This window comes from Anabrus simplex, chromosome 12 (assembly GCF_040414725.1).
Source record: "Anabrus simplex isolate iqAnaSimp1 chromosome 12, ASM4041472v1, whole genome shotgun sequence".
In the NCBI taxonomy this organism is placed as follows: Eukaryota; Metazoa; Arthropoda; class Insecta; order Orthoptera; family Tettigoniidae; genus Anabrus; species Anabrus simplex.
The window spans coordinates 12,760,628-12,782,256 of NC_090276.1; the positions used below are offsets into that span (position 1 = coordinate 12,760,628).

General features: G+C 39.8%; 1 protein-coding gene across 5 annotated transcripts in view; it reads left to right on the plus strand.

Moving 5' to 3' along the window:
* LOC136884402 (coiled-coil domain-containing protein 18) overlaps window positions 1-21,629 on the plus strand; it is a 246,700-nt gene that overhangs the window by 214,936 nt on the left and 10,135 nt on the right. For all 5 annotated transcript variants that reach the window (XM_068229958.1, XM_068229959.1, XM_068229960.1 and 2 more), the window contains 3 exons: window positions 34-241; window positions 2,830-2,936; window positions 19,885-19,932. In XM_068229958.1, coding sequence (XP_068086059.1) covers window positions 34-241; window positions 2,830-2,936; window positions 19,885-19,932 — 363 coding nt within the window. The remainder of the gene's footprint in view (window positions 1-33; window positions 242-2,829; window positions 2,937-19,884; window positions 19,933-21,629) is intronic.

Here is a 21,629-nt window from a genome sequence, read left to right on the forward strand (position 1 = left end):
GAACTCTTGTAATGTTTAAATAATGTGCCGCAGTTGCTGGTGGGAGCCCTCAGGGAGTCAGCCGAGACACACGAGGCCACCTTGGAGCAGCAGAGGCTCGACTTCTCGACCTTTGTTCGGGATCGTCAGGACGACCTCGAGAGTCAGTGCTCTTATGCTAGCGACTGGAGTCACGCCTTCCTCTCCGAGTTGAGACAGCGGGACCAGGACATGGAGGTCTTTCTCAATGAGGGCTCTAGAGGTAAGGTTAACTGCTCTATGGCACTAGTTCTCAAATATTTTACTCCTGACAAGACAAAATACCAGTATTGTTGGGCACTCTGTTTCTTCGGTATAATTTCTTTATCATAATAGAAGGCATTGTCGTAGTTCGTCCGGTTCTTGGATTAATGGTTCAACTTGGCTGGGATGAGGATTTTCTGTTTTTGGTTAATTAATTAATTTGAATGTTTTTTTAACAATTAACTTTACCTCGCACTGACACAGATTATGGCGACATTGGAATAGAAAATGGCTAGGAGTGGGAAGGAAGTGGCCTTAATCAAGATACAGTCCCAACATACATCAGCATTTGCCTGGTGTGAAAGGGGGAAACCACGGAAAACCACCTTCAAGGCTGCTGACAGTGGGATTCGAGTCCAGTATCACCCGAATAAAAGCTGATAGCCGCGTGACCTAAGCCATGTGGCCACTTGCTCGGTAAATTTGAATGTATGTCTTAATACACTTTTCTTCACCTACATACAACACACCACGAAACCTCCACACAGGATTGGTGCAAGGAATTTCATCAGGTTGTATATATTTTTTTGTTAGTGGCTTTACATCGCAGCGACACAGATAGGTCTTATGACGACGATGGGATAGGAAAGGGCTAGCAGTTGGAAGGAAGCAGCCGTGGCCTTAATTAAGGTACAGCCCCAGCGTCAGGTTGTAAAACTGGGTCAAAAAAAGTCATAGTTACATATTTTATTGAGTTACGTTTGTATCTTTTCTTAATGCTATGGACTCGAGATTCAGCAGTACTTAGAACATCAGCCTTGGCACTCTGCTTCACTGCAGCCGAGTAAGCTGCTCCTGCATGGGGTGCTGAGCTCACGGTTGTCTTAGCCCTCAACCAAAGACAGTTGCCACAAACCTACTCCCATCCACCATCTGTACCCTCTCGCTGGCATTGCTACCCCCCAACATAAGAAGATATGTTGCTGTACTAGGATTTCCATCTTCTGACTCTTTGGACAAAAAATCACTTTTATCTGCATCTGAGGAGTCCAAAATCGAAACATCTTGCTCACTGACTCTCCTTTTACTCACTATGTTGAAAAATATTATCATAAATCGCAAAAAGACAGTCTCAACGTACAATTTGTTTGGAGGCAATACCCTTTTCTTAACCTTTGTATTAAGTTGTAATTATTGCTCGAGTTTGCCTCCCCGTATTTCTGTCTCTCCTTTCATATCTACAGAAAATCTATGCACATTTATCTGAAGTGTTTTAGATAATGATGCAATTTTACTGTACCTCTGTGTTTGGTTTAATTTCTCTATTTGTTTGTGTAGAATGGGACTAGCCCTGACTGAAATCGACATGTATCGTCGGACTAGGGTTTTGATAGGTTTGAATGTAGTGATAAAAATTTCTTTTAGCACACTGTGCATGTCTGGTAACATGCATTTCCCTTTGTACTGTGTCTCAAGGTCTTTCAGTTTTAAGTTTATTATTTTGTTTCTGATTTTGTCTCCTTTTTTTTAAATAAAAGTTGTAAACTAAGGGCAGTTACTCTCTCCATTTTCTTTCATAGCAAAAGGCTATGTTCCATTACCTCTGAGGGTTCAATGCCGCTTCTCACGTCCATTCCGTAGTTAAATCACATTTCCCAACCTGTTTGTTTATTTTTGGTACTGCGATGCTTTTGTTCAGTTTAAGTTTATTTATTAAGGTTAAAATTTCCTTCTTTATCATTATTGTTTGTGTAATCAGCCAAATTCGGTTACAGTAATATGCAGTAAAATATTATGAGTTGTGGATATTCCGTAAAACTCAACATTTTGGAAGCTCGACACACTCTCAGTCCACATTAGATTGAGTTTGTGAGAATCTGTTGTGGGAAGGGACCATTAACGGAAACAGGCAGTTAAGAGGGTGGTAAATTACTAGTAATAACGGGTTTTTTTGGTACATATTCGGGCTCCCCATTACCGCTGTACAGTGTCAGCCCGAATACGTACTTGGGCTATCTGTTACATATCCTTGAAACCATGAAGATAAATCTGTTTTCAACAGCACTGCTCTAAGTATTTTATTCTCCTTGCATGGCTCGACTCAAGACAAAAGAATGATGCTAGCCACTGTTTGTTTACTCTATGGCTTCCTCATCACGCAATGTTTCGTGTTCTTTTCTAAATGGTTATATTGAAAGAGAACTGTATTGTGATAATGATTAATTTAGTGAAAGTGAGAGTTCAAGTGAAGTCAGTTGTGATGAAGATGACTGTGGTATTCTGAATATTGTTTTGCAGGCAGCAGCTGGTGGTGACGGGACTTCACACTCAGATATCGTAAATTCCCTCAAATTTGTAGATTCTATTCCTTTCCCCTATGTATTACTGTTTACTGGGCAAATAGGTTTGAAAATAGATATTCCTGACAATTTTACGTAACTGGACCTTTTTGAATGACTTCTGTAGTTTTTAAGAATAATTTTCTATCTATGTCTGTATTTCTTGTTTATGTGCATGAGTTTTTAGAACACTGTGGTGAAAGCAAGGCAGTCATACTAAGACAGTGAATGTTCTGTATTAATCATGTTTTACTGTTTGTGTGAACAGGCTACTCTCGTTCTCGGCACAGAGGAGTGGATCCTTTGTACAGGCCATCATACCCACACTCGGATGATAGACTGCAACTACTGGGCAGTGCTGCAGACCGTCAGCAGGTAAGTTCAGCTCTCAAAACATGATAACGTGACATTGATTTTTATTCATAACTCTGTACTTTCAAGATACGAGGCTAATCCCAAAAATAAGGTCTCCTATTTTTTTATAAATACAGAACTCTGTTCGTATGGTTGTTGGTCACAATGTTGTGAAGAGTGTTTCCCGTGCTCGCATATAATCATGCACACATCACTCTGAGGCACTCAGTCTTGGCTTGACAGCTGTTGAGAATGGAGCTCCCGTTGGATGTTACCACTAAGTGCGAAGTGCGCGCAGTTATTCGGTTTTTGAACGCAAAAGGTACTGAACAGATTGAAATCCATCGCCAATTGACGGAAGTGTATGGTGAGTCGTGCATGGATGTCAAAAATGTTCGCAAGTTGTGTAGAGAGTTTGCAGCCAGTCGGACTGAAATTCATGATGAACGAACAAAGGAGCAGGAGACCGTCAATTTCCGTCGAGACAGTCGCGAAGGATGAGCAAATCATGCGTGAAGATCGGTGGATCACTCTGGATGATCTCTGCACTTTGGTTCCTGAGGTTTCCCGAAGCACCGCTCACAATTTCCTGAAACAGCATAGCGGCGAACTGGTATGACATAGACATACAAAGCTGTCATAGCGTCTACAAAAATGCATCGACCCAAATGGTGATTATGTAGAAAAATAACTAAATGTTCAAGCAGTAAAATGATGTAAACCACTGTAGAAATAAACAGGTCTATGTATTTATAAAAAAATAGGAGACCTTATTTTTGGGAATACCTTCACAGAAAGTCACAATTTGGAACACACATTATCGATCCGCCTTGTTCTAGGTCTCCCTTTCACTCTCTTTACCTCAAACTTCACCTCCATCATCTGTTTTGGTAATCTTTCCTACTCCATCCTTTTTACATGTCCGAACTCTCTTAGTTTACTCCTATCAATTCTCTCATTTAGGTTTTCCATTCCAACCTCCTTTCTCAATCTACCGTATTTTTCCTTCTCTCTCCTATCATACGAGGACTGTAACTAAAGCAGTGGCAACGTAGTCCAGTCATTCGCAGGAGATCAGGCATCCGCGAAATAGGATAGGCGAGCTGTCAGGTGGCGCTGTTGTCAATGTGTAGTGTGCATTTGACGGGCATCCAGTGGGGAGTGTTGTTGCTGTGCGGCGTTGAAGTGAAGTGTGTCGATTCCACCACTCTAAAGCATGTTTTCAAAAGGTGATCAGCGTTCGTGGATTAGAATTGAGGTTGCCCGTGGCAGAAATGCATAGGAATGTTTTCGAGGATTACGTGAATCCTGTGGCGAGAATGCATTGCCGTATAGGACGGTTGCACGATGGGTCAAGGCATTTCATACGGGTCAAAACAAGACTGCGGATTTGCATGGTACAGGTCGGTCGTCCATTCCTGAAGATCAGATCGACATCGTGAGTGGTCTCTTTCCGGTAGACCAATGATGAACCATCCAGGAATTATCCGTAGAAGTTAGTCTCAGTCTTCAAATGGTGTGGCACATACAAGTACTGATGAAATGTCTCAATACGAGAAAAACTGCACCCCACCAACGTACAGAAATGGTACCGGTATGCACTGGCTGGCATCCACCTGGACAAACACCGCAATGAAGAAGACGTATTTCTGCAACCTATTGCAGCGTTCTCAATACAATACAATCAATACAATCAATACTAATCTGCATTTAGGGCAGTCGCCCAGGTGGCAGATTCCCTATCTGTTGCTTTCCTAGCCTTTTCCGAAATGATTTCAAAGAAATTGGAAATTTATTGAACATCTCCCTTGGTAAGTTATTCCAATCCCTAACTCCCCTTCCTATAAATGAATATTTGCCCCAGTTTGTCCTCTTGAATTCCAACTTTATCTTCATATTGTGATCTTTCCTACTTTTATAGACGCCATTCAAACCTATTCGTCTACTAATGTCATTCCACGCCATCTCTCCGCTGACAGCTCGGAACATACCACTTAGTCGAGCAGCTCTTCTTCTTTCTCTCAATTCTTCCCAACCCAAACATTGCAACATTTTTGTAACGCTACTCTTTTGTCGGAAATCACCCAGAACAAATCGAGCTGCTTTTCTTTGGATTTTTTCCAGTTCTTGAATCAGGTAATCCTGGTGAGGGTCCCATACACTGGAACCATACTCTAGTTGGGGTCTTACCAGAGACTTATATGCACTCTCCTTTACATCCTTACTACAACCCCTAAACACCCTCATAACCATGTGCAGAGATCGGTACCCTTTATTTACAATCCCATTTATGTGATTACCCCAGTGAAGATCTTTCCTTATATTAACACCTAGATACTTACAATGATCCCCAAAAGGAACTTTCACCCCATCAACGCAGTAATTAAAACTGAGAGGACTTTTCCTATTTGTAAAACTCACAACCTGACTTTTAGCCCCATTTATCAACATACCATTGCCTGCTGTCCATCTCACAATATTTTCGAGGTCACGTTGCAGTTGCTCACAATCTTGTAACTTATTTATCACTCTATAGAGAATAACATCATCCGCAAAAAGCCTTAGCTCCGATTCCACTCCTTTACTCATATCATTTATATATATAAGAAAACATAAAGGTCCGATAACACTGCCCTGAGGAACTCCCCTCTCAACTATTACAGGGTCAGACAAAGCTTCACCTACTCTAACTCTCTGAGATCTATTTTCTAGAAATATAGCAACCCATTCAGTCACTCTTTTGTCTAGTCCAATTGCACTCATTTTTGCCAGTAGTCTCCCATGATCCACCCTATCAAATGCTTTAGACATGTCAATCGCGATACAGTCCATTTGACCTCCAGAATCCAAGATATCTGCTATATCTTGCTGGAATCCTACAAGTTGAGCTTCAGTGGAATAACCTTTCCTAAAACCGAATTGCCTTCTATCGAACCAGTTATTAATTTCACAAACATGTCTAATATAATCAGAAAGAATGCCTTCCCAAAGCTTACACACAATGCATGTCAAACTTACTGGCCTGTAATTTTCAGCTTTATGTCTATCACCCTTTCCTTTATACACAGGGGCTACTATAGCAACTCTCCATTCATCTGGTATAGCTCCTCCGACCAAACAATAATCAAATAAGTACTTCAGATATGGTACTATATCCCTATGACCTTTGTAATGGGTGCACTGCCCTGCCATTTTTACAGACTGCCCGGCATACATAACCTAGACAGGTGCTAGTTACATAATATCAATACATATTTAAGTCACTGGATGCTCCAAATTGAAGTGTATACACTGTAAAAGTGTTTATTTAATTGATAAATCTTCATTATTTTCTGCATAATTGTACCAATTCCATCAGAGTTTTAATGTACAGCTTGACTGCCATGTAATATCGTGCGCGTGCAGTGTTTGGATTAGCATGGAGTCGCATGTGAGAACTCTATTCCGCATGTCGTCACAAACCCCTATGGCGCTCCAGAGCAACTGAGTGGTAAGACCCGGTGTTACATGATTACGAACGAGCAGTAGAACACTAGAAGTTATGAATATTGAATTTTCACGACCGCATTGTAATTGAAACGGACTTTCAACGTATTAGGTCGTGTTACGTACATGTAGTAGGTGTTGAAGAGGTTAAGTACAGAAAAAAATGGCCAGCCGGACACCACTGGGATCCGAACCCACAACCTCCCGATTTCGCGTCGGTTGCTCTACCAATTGAGCTATGGTGGCCCAGGCCATCTTTGTTCTGTTGAAAGGATCTGAGCTACAGGTCTGGCACTGCTGCTAGCACACTGTAGAGTGCGTTTAAGTCGCCCGTTGTGGGGCATGTCAATGAATATTGAATTTTCACGACCGCATTGTAATCGAAACAGACTTTCAACGTATTAGGTCGTGTTACGTACATGATGACTGGAGGGGAAGAAATTGAAATTTTATCACATTCACTTTTTATGAAGTATTCCCCGCCCGGTTACTCATTCCTGCCATCCGGTGGGCGAAAATTTCTGGAGAGAACACTGCTATTGACACCACTGATGAGACATAGGCATGAGCTTACGAAACTGATTTAAAGAATGGCATAACCCAGGTTCACCACGTCCACAAATTTCGACAGGAAATCGTTCAGGTGAAGTTTATGTTGATTGTGGCATGCGACTACAAGGGTGTTATTCTACGCATGCTGTGCCTAAGGAACAAACCGTGAACAGTGACTACTATTGCCGATTTCTGGAGCAACATTTGCATCCGGCTATGCGGCACAAACGCCCACGTTTGTTGTGAGACGATCACACTATCTCGTTGCATGACAACACATGTTGCCATGTTGCAAAGAGTGCCAAGCTCTTATTGCAACGGAAGCATTGGGAGGTCTTGGAACACACTCCGTACTCACCAAACATGAGTCCTGACTTTGACCTGTTTCCAAAGTTGAAGGAACCCTCTGAGGCCACCGATTTCCTGATGTGGCATCTCTACTCCGCGCAGTAGGGCGCTCCATCACTGTCAACAGAGAATGCCTTGCCAGCAGTCCGCAATGGCTTCCTGACATTAGACAAGAGGTAATATACAATATACAATCAGCCATTTCAATCATTAAAATGATGTGGCCTCTTTAAGTCGTGGGTATAGGTAGGCCTTCAACAGTCTTCTCCAAGTAGAACGGTCTTGGGCAGATCTCATCCAAGTGGTACCAGCGATCTTCTTGATATCTTTGTCCCATCTGTCCGGTGGTCTTCCTCTAGGCCTTCGATGTTCTCTCGGACTCCACTCCAGCACTAGTTTTGTCCATCTATCATCATTTCTTCGTGCAACATGGCCAGCCCACTGCCATTTTAAGGAGCGTACTCTCTCTAAGATGTCTTTAACCTTTGTAACAGACCGGATGTCATCAGCTCTTTTCCTATCTTTCTTTGTATAGCCTAGCATTGACCTTTCCATGGCTCTCTGCGCGGTCCGAAGTTTCCCTTTTGTGAATTCGTTCAGAGTCCAAGTCTCACAGCCATAAGTCAGCACAGGAAGGATGCATTGGTCAAATACTGTTTTCTTCAGATTTGCTGGCATTTTTGATCTTAATACTGAAGAATTCCTTCCAAATGCTTGCCATCCGAGCTTGATGCGCCTATAGATTTCTGGTCTTATATCACCTGTCATATTTATAATCTGGCCAAGGTAGATGTAATCACTGACCTCTTCTAATGGCATGTTCTTAATATTCACATTTCCAGCTTGAACCCATTCGTTGGACATAACTTTTGTTTTGGAAAGGTTTATGCTTAGGCCAATCAACTGACATTCTAATGCAAGATCTGTAATTAAGGTCTGGAGCTCTTCGAAGTCGTTTGCCAGTAAAGCAATATCATCTGCAAATCTCAAGTTATTTAGCCTTTTCCCATTAATTCTAATTCCCTTTTCTTCCCAGCTCAGCTTAGACATAGCCATCTCTAGGACCGCTGAGAATAGTTTCGGGGAGATGGGATCACCTTGTTTGACACCTCTGTTGATGGGGAATTCTGGGGTTGATTTACCGATATTAACGAAAGCTGAAGAAGTCTCATAGATATTGTTGAGCACTTGGATGTAAGCTGCTTCCACTCCTTGCTCATGTAAAGCTTGCATGACAGCTGTATGGCTGACAGAGTCAAATGCCTTTTCAAAATCAACAAAGGCAATGCAGAGAGGCAAATGATATTCATTTGCTCTGCTTATCACTTCTCTTACAGTCAGTATGTGGTCTATTGTGCTAAAATTACTACGGAAACCTGCTTGTTCAATAGGTTGGGCTGAGTCAAGGATGAAACTGATTCGATTTAACAAGATCTTTGTAAAAGGTTTATACAAAATAGAGAGCAAGCTGATAGGACGATAATTTTTGATACTGTGAATATTTCCTTTCTTATGTATCAGTATGATCTTTGCTTTGTTCCATGATGTTGGAATTGAAGCCGAGTGCACACAGGAAGTGAATATTTTTGCCAAGTGATTTATTGTCTCCTCCCCTGTGAGTTTCAGGATGTCCACACAAAGCTCATCATCACCCGGCGCAGTTCCCTTTTTCATACTATCTAAAGCACACTTGACTTCCGAAGGGAGAATATCTGGAACATTAGATATATCATTTAGTTTAGGTCCATTCAGGGCTTCCTTTGGTTTGCTATACAGATTGCAATAAAAGTCTCTGATGAATTTCAAAACTTCCTCCTTTTCAGTAATTCGACCATCATTTCCATCTAGAGCAATTAGCTGCTTTTTACCGATTATGAGTTTTCGTTTGGCTGTCTTGAAACTCGTCTTGCTCTCTAAGCTTGTTCTTAAAGTGTCTTCCCTGAATTTCTGTAAGTCAGTTTTCATTTCTCTTCGTACTGCCTTACATATTTCAGAATATTCTATCATGTCACGATCAGACTTTGCGGGTGACTAAACTAAAGGACTGTAATGCAATTGTACTGGTTAATTCATTAAGTACTGCATTCTATCAATATTGCCAGTACTTTATTTTCAGCCCTCGTACTTCTTACATATTTCATTTTGCTGGCTTGAATTCTACTCTCCTCTGTACTTGTCGCTGTCCAGGTCTCAATATGGATACAAAATACATTTTGTACATTATCTCTTTACACTTCCTTATTCCAAACAAGATTTCTTACACTCTGGTAGAATGCATTGTCCTGTTGCACCCTCTTGCTGATCTGCATGTCCAGACTTGTATTCTGCATTTTTTTTTTCTATTTTGCTTTATGTCGCACTGACACAGATAGGTCTTATGGCGATGATGGGACAGGGAAAGCCTAGGAATGGGAAGGAAACGGCCGTGGCCTTAATTAAGGTACAGCCCGAGCATTTGCCTGGTGTGAAAATGGGAAACCACGGAAAACCATCTTCAGGGCTGCCGACAGGGGGGTTCGAACCCACTATCTCCCAGGTGCGAGCTCACAGCTGCGCGCTCCTAACCGCACGGCCAACTCGCCCGTTATATTCTGCATTAATTCACTCCCTAGGTATTTGAAACTGTACAATGAGTACCATGAGTATGGTACCTCCAGCACGTTATTGTAAATAAACCACTAACAAGTAGATCATTATGATGCTGAAACACGCAGAGATAACTGCAAACTGGTATTTTACCATAGAACAACATGCAGCGAGTTAAAATGTCCTTACATCCTTCTGCCTTTCATGCACGGCTGGACAAATCTCAGACATCCGATCCCATGATGACCAAAATAAATGTATAGGTGCCTAAATTTTAAAACTGAAGGAGCTAAATTCTGGTCTGAGGGCAACACAATGTTTTTGGAATTTATATCCTCTCTAGAAATAACGTATAAAAAGTTAATTTTGTGGCATTTAAAAAAACTTGACATGAAAATGTGTTCCTACGGTGTTTTGTTCATTTCTTGTAGTCTCTCTAATGCATGTGTCTAAAGATGGAAATTATAAGGTTTAGAAGCATTTATATCCATCTGCTTCTACTGAACATTGACTCTAATTGATATGGGTGTTCAATATATTTTGTGACTGCTCATAATCATTACATCGACAAGCTAAATTTTTTTTTCACTTTACAATGGCGAAAAATGAAAGTATCCTCCTATTCAATACATCATATATTCCGTCATTAGACGGAGTAAACAAGTTCAGACATGTTTCGGCTCGTTTGAGCCATCTTCAGTGACGGAATATATGATGTATTGAATAGGAGGATACTTTCATTTTTCGCCATTGTAAAGTGAAAACCGTCAATACGGAATGATTCTAATATCTTGTAATGGAAATGCCATCCAGGCAAAGAAGAAAGCCAACCTTTATTGCAATCTCAAAATAAAGGTCGCCAAATTAGGGCAAGACTTACGTTTTTTGAAAAAATGCTTGATTAATGACATAACCCCCAATTTTCTAAAGTTTACCAAGAAAACTCACAGAAATACAGCAAAAACTCGCGCGACTCAACTTAAAACCGATAAAATCTGGATTAAAGAGGAAATCAAATTTCTCCATAAAAAGAAATCTCTCCTGAACCACAAACTATATGAAACTCATTTAGAAGTTTCCACTCTCCTTTGCCCCCTCGAATGGACGTCCTTTCAATTCCACGTCTCCAACAAACTTAACCTCACTTTGTTAAAGAAACAAAACACACTTGACAAGAAATGGAATGCTCTTTCAAAAACAAAAACAATACTTAGCAAACATAACAACTCAAATAACACAAGGTCTAATGATTTTCACCAACCTGTAGTAAACTTAAGTAAAATCATTCTTGATGCCGATGATCTTGATGTGCTGAGCAAGGGACCTAAACATAATTGGGGTAATCCTTCTAACCGTGATAATGTAATTTCCACCATAGCTGAATCTGAATTGGCCATTAATAAATTACCAATTAATATACAAGAAGAGGTCCGATATGAAGTCAAACACAAGCTATCTTCCATCCTCAATCAACAACAAACCATTAAACCCAACACAGTGCACGTAGCTAAAGTAAACAAACTTAAGAAAAAAGTGAAACAAAACGACTTAATTATAACAAAAGCATAAGTCTCAAACTAAAAGCAGTTGAACGGAAACAATATACTATATTGGACACACAAAGGGCTTCCAGGTCGGAGAGGATGAAAAAGTTCTGGGAGAAGAAGAAGAAGAAATTAACTCAAATGTATTGATTTCAGTGCTCCAATGTGGGCGTAAAATATGTAAATAATAAAAGCCGACAAAGGAAATGCTACCGTAATCATGGACAAAAGTGACTATGTTAATAAAGCACACACGTTTTTTGCAGACAACAACTTCATAACCTCTAAAAAAGATCCAACTAATAAAATACAAAGAGACCTAAAAACCATCATCAAGAACATTTCATTTCTGTTTAATGACCTTGAAAAATCCAAAATGATTATCATGAATCCGAAACTTCCCACAGCCAAAGCGCTACCCAAGATCCATAAAACAGACATCCCCATAAGACCCATTATCAATTTCAGAAACAGTCCGACCTATGAAGTATCTCGTTTCATTCACAAATTCCTCAAGTCACGCTATCGTTTTCAAGCCAACACATCAGTAAAGAACTCCTTAGAATTCTGCAATAAGATCAAACACTTTAATTTATCCAAACACCACACTCTTCATTCTTTTGATATTACTAACATGTACGCTAATGTTCCCGTTAACAGCACCGTACAATTGATCAAAAACAATCTCTCCAAATTCAGCAATTTAAGTATAGGCGAAATAGATGAATTTATTCGAATTCTGGAATTTACTTTGAACAACAATTTCTTCACTTTCAATAATGTCATTTACCAACAGATAGGTCTTCCCATGGGGTCACCAGCTTCAGGAATCCTTGCAGACATCTACATTGATCATTTAGAACATTCTCACATCATTGGCAAGATCAATGGCATTCAACACTGGACACGCTTTGTAGATGACACCTTTGTTATTTTAGACTCCCACGTTACCAACAGCAACACAGTACTTGGATTTCTCAACTCTATTGACCCACATATAAAATTCACCATAGAGTCAGAAAACAATAAAGCCCTTAATTATCTGGACTTAACCATTATGCGCAACAGCAACAACACTTTATCCTTCAATATATACAGGAAACCCACCCACACCATCAATACCATCCATCAGACCTCTGTGCACCCAGACATACATAAAAAAGCAGCTTACAATAGCATGGTCCTCAGAGCATTAACTATCCCTTTATCTCGCAAGAATTTCAAAAAAGAAATTAATACCATCTACAACATTGCAAAACACAATGGTTACAATAGAACCTTCATCAGCAGAATCATCAATAGATACAAAAGCAGACCCAAGACTACCCTAGTAAAAGATTCTGCTCCAAAAGAAAAATTTTCCACATTCACTTTCAATAATAGTAGCATTTACCAAATTTCTAATATTTTCAAGAAACACAGCATCAAAATAGCTTACAGAACCTCCCACACCAACTCCAAACTCATTTTCAATCCACACACTGTCAACAATAACAATAGCAACATCAACAACAAATATTTGAACTCCGGAGTTTACAAATTAAAGTGCCAATCCTGTAATTCCAGCTACATAGGTCAAACAGGCCGCAATTTTGTCATAAGATACGCCGAACATCGCAACGCTCTCAAATATAATCGTTTTTCAGCTATGAGCGATCACCAAAAAACATCCAGCCACGAATACACTTCAATAGACAAAGACCTGAAGATCTTGCATTATGAGCAAAAAGGCACCTTGCTCAACATTCTCGAGAGCATCCACATCGATTTAGATCAGTTTATGAACCCCACTCACAATTTAAATGAAGTCAGCGAGAAAAAGAACATTCTACTTGAAACATTCATTCCATACATTTGTCAGAATTTCCATAACACAAACAAACCCCACCTCCATCTCCCCGACTCACCACCACTCCCCCCTCCCCTCCTCACACCAACCCTCCCCCTCCGCTCCTTCCAACCTAGCAAACACAGCCAACCAACAATAGACTCGATCACGCGACCGAGACCGTCACTTTAAGAAGGCCACACCATTCGAGTTTTAGAAGTCAGCGAGTAAACTAACATCCTCTTGAAACATTCATTCCTTATATTTGCCAAACAAACCCACCTCCATCTCCCCAACTCAACATCCCCTCCCTTCCTCAAACCAGCCCTGCACCTCCCTTCCCCCTCCGCTCCTTCCAACCTAACAAACACAGCCAACCAACAATAGACTCGATCACGCGACCGAGACCGTCACTTTAAGAAGGCCACACCATTCGAGCTTTAGAAGTCAGCGAGTAAACTAACATCCTCTTGAAACATTCATTCTTTATATTTGCCAAACAAACCCACCTCCATCTCTCCAACTCAACACCCCTCCCTTCCTCAAACCAGCCCTGTACCTCCCCTTCCCCCTCCGCTCCTTCCATCCTAGCAGACACAGCCGAACCAACAATAGACTCGATCACGCGAACGAGACCGTTACTTTGAGAAAGCCAGGCCACTAGAGAGGACAACCACCTACTGCACACCGTAAGTTTAAGCTTTCTTCACAACCATTCCACACTTTTTACTTATCAACCCATGTTTCTCATACAACCTCATTTTTTCCATTACAGATTAGAACTTCATTGACGGTTTCCACTAGATTACTACAATTTACTATGCATCTGTCTTCTACCTAACACAGCTTCTCATATTTTTATATGCGGCCCTTCCGACCCCTCTATAATAAGGCAAAACACCAGCCAACATTATGAAACAATAATGAAGAAAGGGACCGCTAGATTGAGAAGATATTAAGAATGCTGCTATTTCTGAAGCCTTAAATTTAAGGTGTTTTTTCTCCTTATCACAGGCTTTTCGCCTGCAGGTTAATTCAGGCTTGGTTTCTCTCAAAATGTTTGCTCCCGCTCTCCTCCTGACCAATTTTATGTTGCGGGTTCCCACTAGGATTTTGACAGTGATTTCAAACTGTTTTGTCGTTTTTATAAACTAATAATTTGTAAACTATGAGGTCCACAACCTCACCATGTGCTACTATTATTCATTTCCATCTGCATAATTTGTTTTCTCATTCCCTTGTTTCTTAGGTTAACGCAGTTTTTAGTATCAATTATTATTTCAAATTAACACCTGTTTCACTGAATTTTGTCACAATAAGTTGTTTTTTGCTCTGCATATTGATGTAAATATTGTATATTTGTGCTATTTTGTTTCCGTCTAGGCTCTCTTTTGTTTGTTTTTTCATTTGCGCTTTCATTATGTTTTTTACCATTTTTTCAACTCATATTATGTAAATTATTCCAACCCCCCTAATTTTTTCACTGAAGATGGCTCAAACGAGCCGAAACATGTCTGAACTTGTTTACTCCGTCTAATGACGGAATATATGATGTATTGAATAGGAGGATACTTTCATTTTTCGCCATTGTAAAGTGAAAACCGTCAATACGGAATGATTCTAATATCTTGTAATAATAATAAGCTAAATCTTTGTTCTTGGCGCCAGATTTTCTCCATTATGTTCTTTGTGTGCCGCACTACTATGTAGTAAGCACTGCTCGGAGTTTAGTGCATTTGTCCTCATTAAATGAAGTGCTTAGAGTGGTGAATGTGATTTAAGAGTGATTAAGATGAAGTAAGAGAGGGAACTGGTTAATATTATAGAGATAAGCAAAGGAATTTTTTAAAAATTTATATCTTGCACCGTAAGAAATTTTACTGGCTCCTACAATTTTTTTCTTTTCTGATTTGTCCAGCCCTGCTTTAATGTGCTCTGTAGTGTTACAAGAAGATCAAATCCTTTCAGTCAAAAATCCCTCCACGCTCTCATTCCACCTCTGCCAGATTTCACTGTTGGTCCTGTACAGGTTGGCCTGAATCATTCACCTGGCATTCGTCATACCCATCTTGAGTGCCATATCATATAGCATAATTCATCACTCCAAATCACATGCTTCCAGTAGTTCACAAACCAATGGTGGTGTTCTTTACACCACCAAATATGGTGCGTAGCATTTAGAACAGAAATGTGTGGTTTATGGATGGGTGCCTTAGCACTGAATCCCAGTCCTCTTATCTTCCGATGCACAGCCATGGTGTTAGCTGCACTGTTAGAGGCACTGAGAAATTCAGAGGTGATGGAAAGGTTTCCTCCTACCAACTTCTGCAATGCTCGACGGCCCCTTGGTCAACATACGTGGCTTATGCGGCCATCGTTTTTTTGTCTTTCTGTTTCCACTTCACATCGACATTCCCAACTGTCAACTTGGACAACATGAGAAAGCAGAAAGGTCCCTGGCGAATTGCTTACTGATATAGGAACCAATGACTATTCCACATTCAGAGTCACCTAAGTTTCCTTGTTCCAGCCATTCTGCAGTATTTCATAGCTCCAAACAACATCGAGGTCTAGCCACCTTTTATAGCAGCAGTGCTAATTAGTCAAGAACTTTCCACTTTCAATGCATATAATTTATTATGTTGTCAGCAATGACACGTTCTAAATGGACCAGTGGGGAAGTGAATACTTGACATCTTGTTAGAATTTGTAAATTTTACTAAATACACTATTCTTTTTCTTACTTTCTTTTTCTTCTTAGACTTCCATAACATGTAATATCACTGGAGGCATATAATTCAGGATTTCCGTATTAAGCTACAGTTTCCAATCGAGGAGTTTCCCCTATTTCAACAAGAAAAATACACATAGTGCATTGCTTAAGGTTTTAAAACTATTTATCACCCGCAAGTAGAATAACACAGTGTGATTCTTCTTCAAAAGACGAAGAAAACATCCATCATGGAATATTACGTGTTGTCACAAACTTTTTATCAATTCATTACATGTGTTTTTAATCAGTGTGTATCTTGTCATAGGGCGAGTTGACCGAACGGTTAGGGGCATGCAGCTGTGAGCCTGCATCCGGGAGATAGTGGGTTCGAACCCCGCTGTCGGCAGCCCTGAAAATGGTTTTGCATGGTTTCCTCACTTTCACACCAGCCAAATGCCAGGGCTGTACCTTAACCTGGATCTGCCCAAGATTTTATTTTTGAGAATCAACTTGCAACGTGTAACTTCTGATTTAAAGTTAGAAACTTCCTAATTGTTCCGTATTTAACTGAGAATCACAATGTTAAAAAGAGAGTTAAAGAGGTTCCACCTATTCAGTACACAGATATAAAGTTGCACAAACTTAAGTTGCAACATGTTTAATTCGGGACAGGTTTCGACACATATTTGGTGCTATCATCGACTGATTGAAAGAGCAGGGCAAAAGGTATACAATTATGTGTGCTTTTCTTCAATATTTGCATATATTACAACAATAATGCTGTTACAGAACTATTTAAAATACCTAGATGTTTGAGTTTTGGTGCTAGGGATGATTTTATAGGGGTTGTAAATGACCTGAGTTGTTAATTGTATGAGGAAATGAATTTATAATTTAACTAATAATGCTAAAATCTCACAAGCTACCCATATCACTTATTACATCGTGCGGCAATCAGGCAGTCTGTATGAGGAAGTATGGCAGTGGTATGTACAGCGATGTCACCTTTTCATATGAGTACTGCAGTAATGGTGATGTTCTGAAAGGCAAGTACACACTAGGGTGTACTTATTACCTTTGTGCATATGATAATCAGTAAAACAGTCTACACATAAACCTACAGTGCACTTGATACACTGGGTTCTAGACCTGTTCCTGGAATTGTAAAAGGCCAGTGATGTTCCTGCACGGCATTATGTCCAAAACAAAGAGATCTGCTGAACAAGGGAGCAGCTTTGTAGCGTGTGAGATAAGACTGGACAATTATTCATCAAAAGCCAAGGTGAGAAATGTCTTCTCGAGACATGCGTTTCAGCTGCCATGCATTATGCATTCCTTCATCGACGAGCAAGGCAAATATTGCCCACCACCACTTTTTTCCTCGTATTCCGACTTGCACATCTGTCAAGGTATGACCCATACCATCAGTACCCCCATACCCATATTGTACTGAGAAATAACGTACGGCTGAGACACTCGTGACTTTTCCACCAATAGCCTGTCCTTTTTCTTTCACGTAACGAGATACCTGTTTTTCAGGGTGCACTCCATAACATGTAGATGCTACGGTTACTACTGAAATTACCCACACAACAGCAAACCTGAACACCTTCCTTACAAGCTCTTTAGATAATCATATGTACCCTGTTTTCTTTCTTCATGATAACGGAAGATTTCAGATTACTATCCTTAGGAATGCGATTTTCTCGAAGTGTGCCTGTAGCACCGTATCCCCTTGCACCAAGATGTGTTACCAATCCCATTCCAGTGAAAAGATTGTCAAAATATAATTTGAAGGGCATATTTTTCAGCCCGGTCGAAGATTATCCAGCATTGTTACAACGGGGGCTGCTCACTTCCCAAATTCTGCTTCATTTTGGGCATTCGCATTAGGATTGTTTCCATGGTATACTTCAAAATCTACAAGATATCCATGATGAGTGTTTAGATATCATACCTTGAACCCAAAATGAATAGGTTTTCCCCTTATAAATTGTTTGCAGTGGTGACTCCCGAAGTATGGCACCATAGACTCATCATATGACAAGTGCTCTTCAGGATGCTAAAATGTTTATTATGTCACCTATTCAATACAATAGAAATTTTAAACATTTAGGAATTTATTATTATTGCCATATGAGACACGTTTCGCCCTTCCTTGAGGGCATCATCAGTCATAGTACCATCTCCAGGCATAAATCAGGTATCTGATTTGTAATTAAATTGCTAATACTAAGATACAAATTTGACATATTACAGTGGAAAAGTCAAGAGAAAAACAATGTTCAGTGATGATATATCAGCCGTTGGCTGCAAACTAGTAGTTGTGAAGGACAACAGCGTCAGATTGCTAGGGTACGTCCTACAAAGGATGACTCAACATTAACATGGGGCAGTTTAAGGGAAAGCAAGTGACTTGCACCAATAGGCAAGACCACAGGGCACTTGACAATGTCCAGCAGCAGTGGTCCACATGAAGTACTGATGCTTTGTTATCAGAAATGCTGGTAACTGTCACCAAAATTTCACTAAAAAACAGTGTTCATCGAGAAAACAATGTTCATCAATAAATGGAGCTCAAATGGGTTATATTCACTTATTTAGAGACACAGTAGTCGGCACCAATGCGTAAAACCACAGGGTATTTCAGCAGTGTCCAGCAGTGGTGGTTCGAAGAATAATTGATGCTACTCTATTAGAAAATCTTAGCAAATTATAGTTTATATAATGATATTTATCACTTGCAAGTGCTCTTCAGCTCGAAAATTTTCCATGAAACAAGCATATAGAAGGTCAATCAGAAGTTTCAACTTCCACATTTTGTCATTGAAAAGACAGGATGAATAACTGCATAAAAGATACATTTCAACAAGAAAACCGCAATGCAGTGTCAATTTTATACGAAAATTTTACCCTGTGCGATTAAAAATGGTTAAATTTAAAACATATAACTTACAGCCTACACTATTATGCATTGCTAGGTTGATAAAGAAGAATTAAATGAACGGAAAGGAACATCAGAACTAGAACAATTATAGGCCGAGTTATGTCAGGCAAAAGACGGGCACTTCCGCCCAGCGTGTCAGATAAGTACCACCAAATTTCACTTCAAATGAAAGGACACCAATCATCACCAAAGCATATCTTAGCCAATTCCCATACATACAAGCACTTTAAAGAAAAATATAGCACAACAGGGTCCATATAAATACTACAGAAGTAAAACAGGAAATACTTACTTCAAACATGCAGCCATTACTGGCACTCGTGAAAACCTATAGCTGCACGATATACTAAGAAAAATAACCACATAAAATGTTAGGCGGGACTTCTCTAAACATAACAATACCATAGTAATCAATACAGTGCATGCAGTTTCAATAATAAAAGTCCAAGAAGACAGTGTAGTTTGCCGAGCCATACTTGGCATGCTGGGCGGATCCAGGTTAATTAAGGCCATGGTTGCTTCCTTCCCATTTCCAAGGTCTTTGCTGTCCCATAAGACCTATCTGTGTCGGTGCGACATATAGCAAATTGTAAAAAAAAAAAAAAAAAAAAAAAGTTCCTGTCATTTACCAACCTGAAGATGTTTCATAATAAGAAACGAAACATGTCTTTATGATTAAGTGTCATCCATGACAACAATAATATGCATTGAAAGGTGGAAAGTTCTCACTTTTAATTAGAAAGTGTCAATGCAGCTACCTAATAATGAAATTTATCAGGAGTAGTAGCATTGTCAAAGTGCTAGTTTACATGTACAGAGGGGCGTCCACATACTTTTCACCAGACACTATATATTCAAACACTTCATTGTTCCTTTTCCATTAATTGGTTTGTCTGTTTTGTTTAAGTGTATGTTATAAGGTCAGTGGCACCAAGGGTTATGTTGGATCTGTTCTCTGTACACAGATGGGACTTACACCAGCTGAAGATACGAAGCCATCCAAAAATGTCAAGGTAAGTAAGGGAAAACCTACAGATTTGCCATGGTATCTTTTTCTCATTCTGAATATTGGTTGGCAGCAATTATTCTCCTCTGTTCCTCCCTGTAATCTCTTTACAAAGGAAATTTAATAGTCCTCCTATTCTCCGTTTCCTCATATGAGCTAGCTCCTAAATCTTCTCTGATCTGTCTAGTCTAGGTCTTCATCTTCCTCTCATGCCTTGATTCATTCCTTCCATGATATTAACTATAAAACTACTATGCTTGTAGAAATGGCCAATTGATTGGTCTCTTCTCTTTCTTATTGTTGATAATAAAGATGTGTTTTTCACCTATTCTTCTAACAAGGGAAGGGCACGAACTGGGGAATCACGGATCTTAAGAAAATTTTGCACACACGTAATATGAGCCAAAAATAACGCAATGACCAAAACATTTCTTTCAGAAATTAACTCGTGCGACCTACAGAAAGCATTGAAGTTCGCACATTTGGCTACGCGGGACTGTGGCGCGAGCTGGGTTTGTTCGTCGAGGGACCACACCACTGATCTTTTCTATTCCATTAGTAATTGCATAGCACATCGTGAAAATGATGTAGCGGCATTAAGATAAATAATTTAATTCCTGCATTGATTGTGGGTCAATAAAGGCAATATAATAAGATTGTTATTGTGAAATTAAAGGTTAATCATTATAACAAGGGACGTTACACACAAAAGCAAGTTACTCCTTATTGCTTTTGCAACAATTGATGATCATGGTAGGAACGTTAAAAGCACAAAGCTGTTCTACACCAACCACACCTAACGAAGCAAGGATAAGGGCTTAATATCACATATTTTTCTTCCAATGCAAGAATAACTTTGCCCATCATACACACAACCACTACAAGGACTGTAAGTGTATGTCAGCATGGCCTCAAATCAGCTGTTGGACAGTGCAAGTTTCGGGCAGGTTATAGAATAGCGGCCTGCATAGCCGAACACGCTAGATGCTAGTTTACATGTACAGGTGTACATTTACGAACTTGAGCGCTTCACGTCGATCGCACAAGTTAATTTTCAAAAGAAGTATTTTGGCCATTGTGTTATTCTTGGCTCATTTAATGCTCATGTAAAATTTATGTAGGATTGGTGATTCCCTGATACACACCCTTTCCTTATATGAATTTCTTCATCTGTGAGTTTTGCTGTCCATGAGATCTTTCCCATCCTCCTCCAGCACCACATCTCAAACACCTTTACACATCTCTTATCGCATGCACCAATAATCCACGTTTCCGAGACACATTTCTGTTGTAAGCAGCCCCTTTTCTTGTAATAGGCGACCTTTGCCTGTGCACTTCTGATCTTTATGTCAGCTGAACTTTTTCCATCTGAAGTAATTTTGCTTCCTAAGTAGGTAAAAGAATTTACCTGTATGAGGGGTAAATCATTAATTCTTATGTCGACTGCAATATGTTGACGAGCTATAATGTACTGGCATGAATTTCAAATAACTGGGAAAAAAAGAAACATTGTTGAATTCAGTCTTACACGTGCCCATTATTTCCGTAACAGATTCTGGAATGTGGTGTATATTTAATAACCAAGTTACGAAACTAAGAGCACCATGAAGTTGGTGCGGAAAATGAAGCAGGAGAGTGGCTTGACGTAGACGCAGCGAACCGACTACTTATGTACAGTGTATGCTCTCAGTTAACAGATACAGT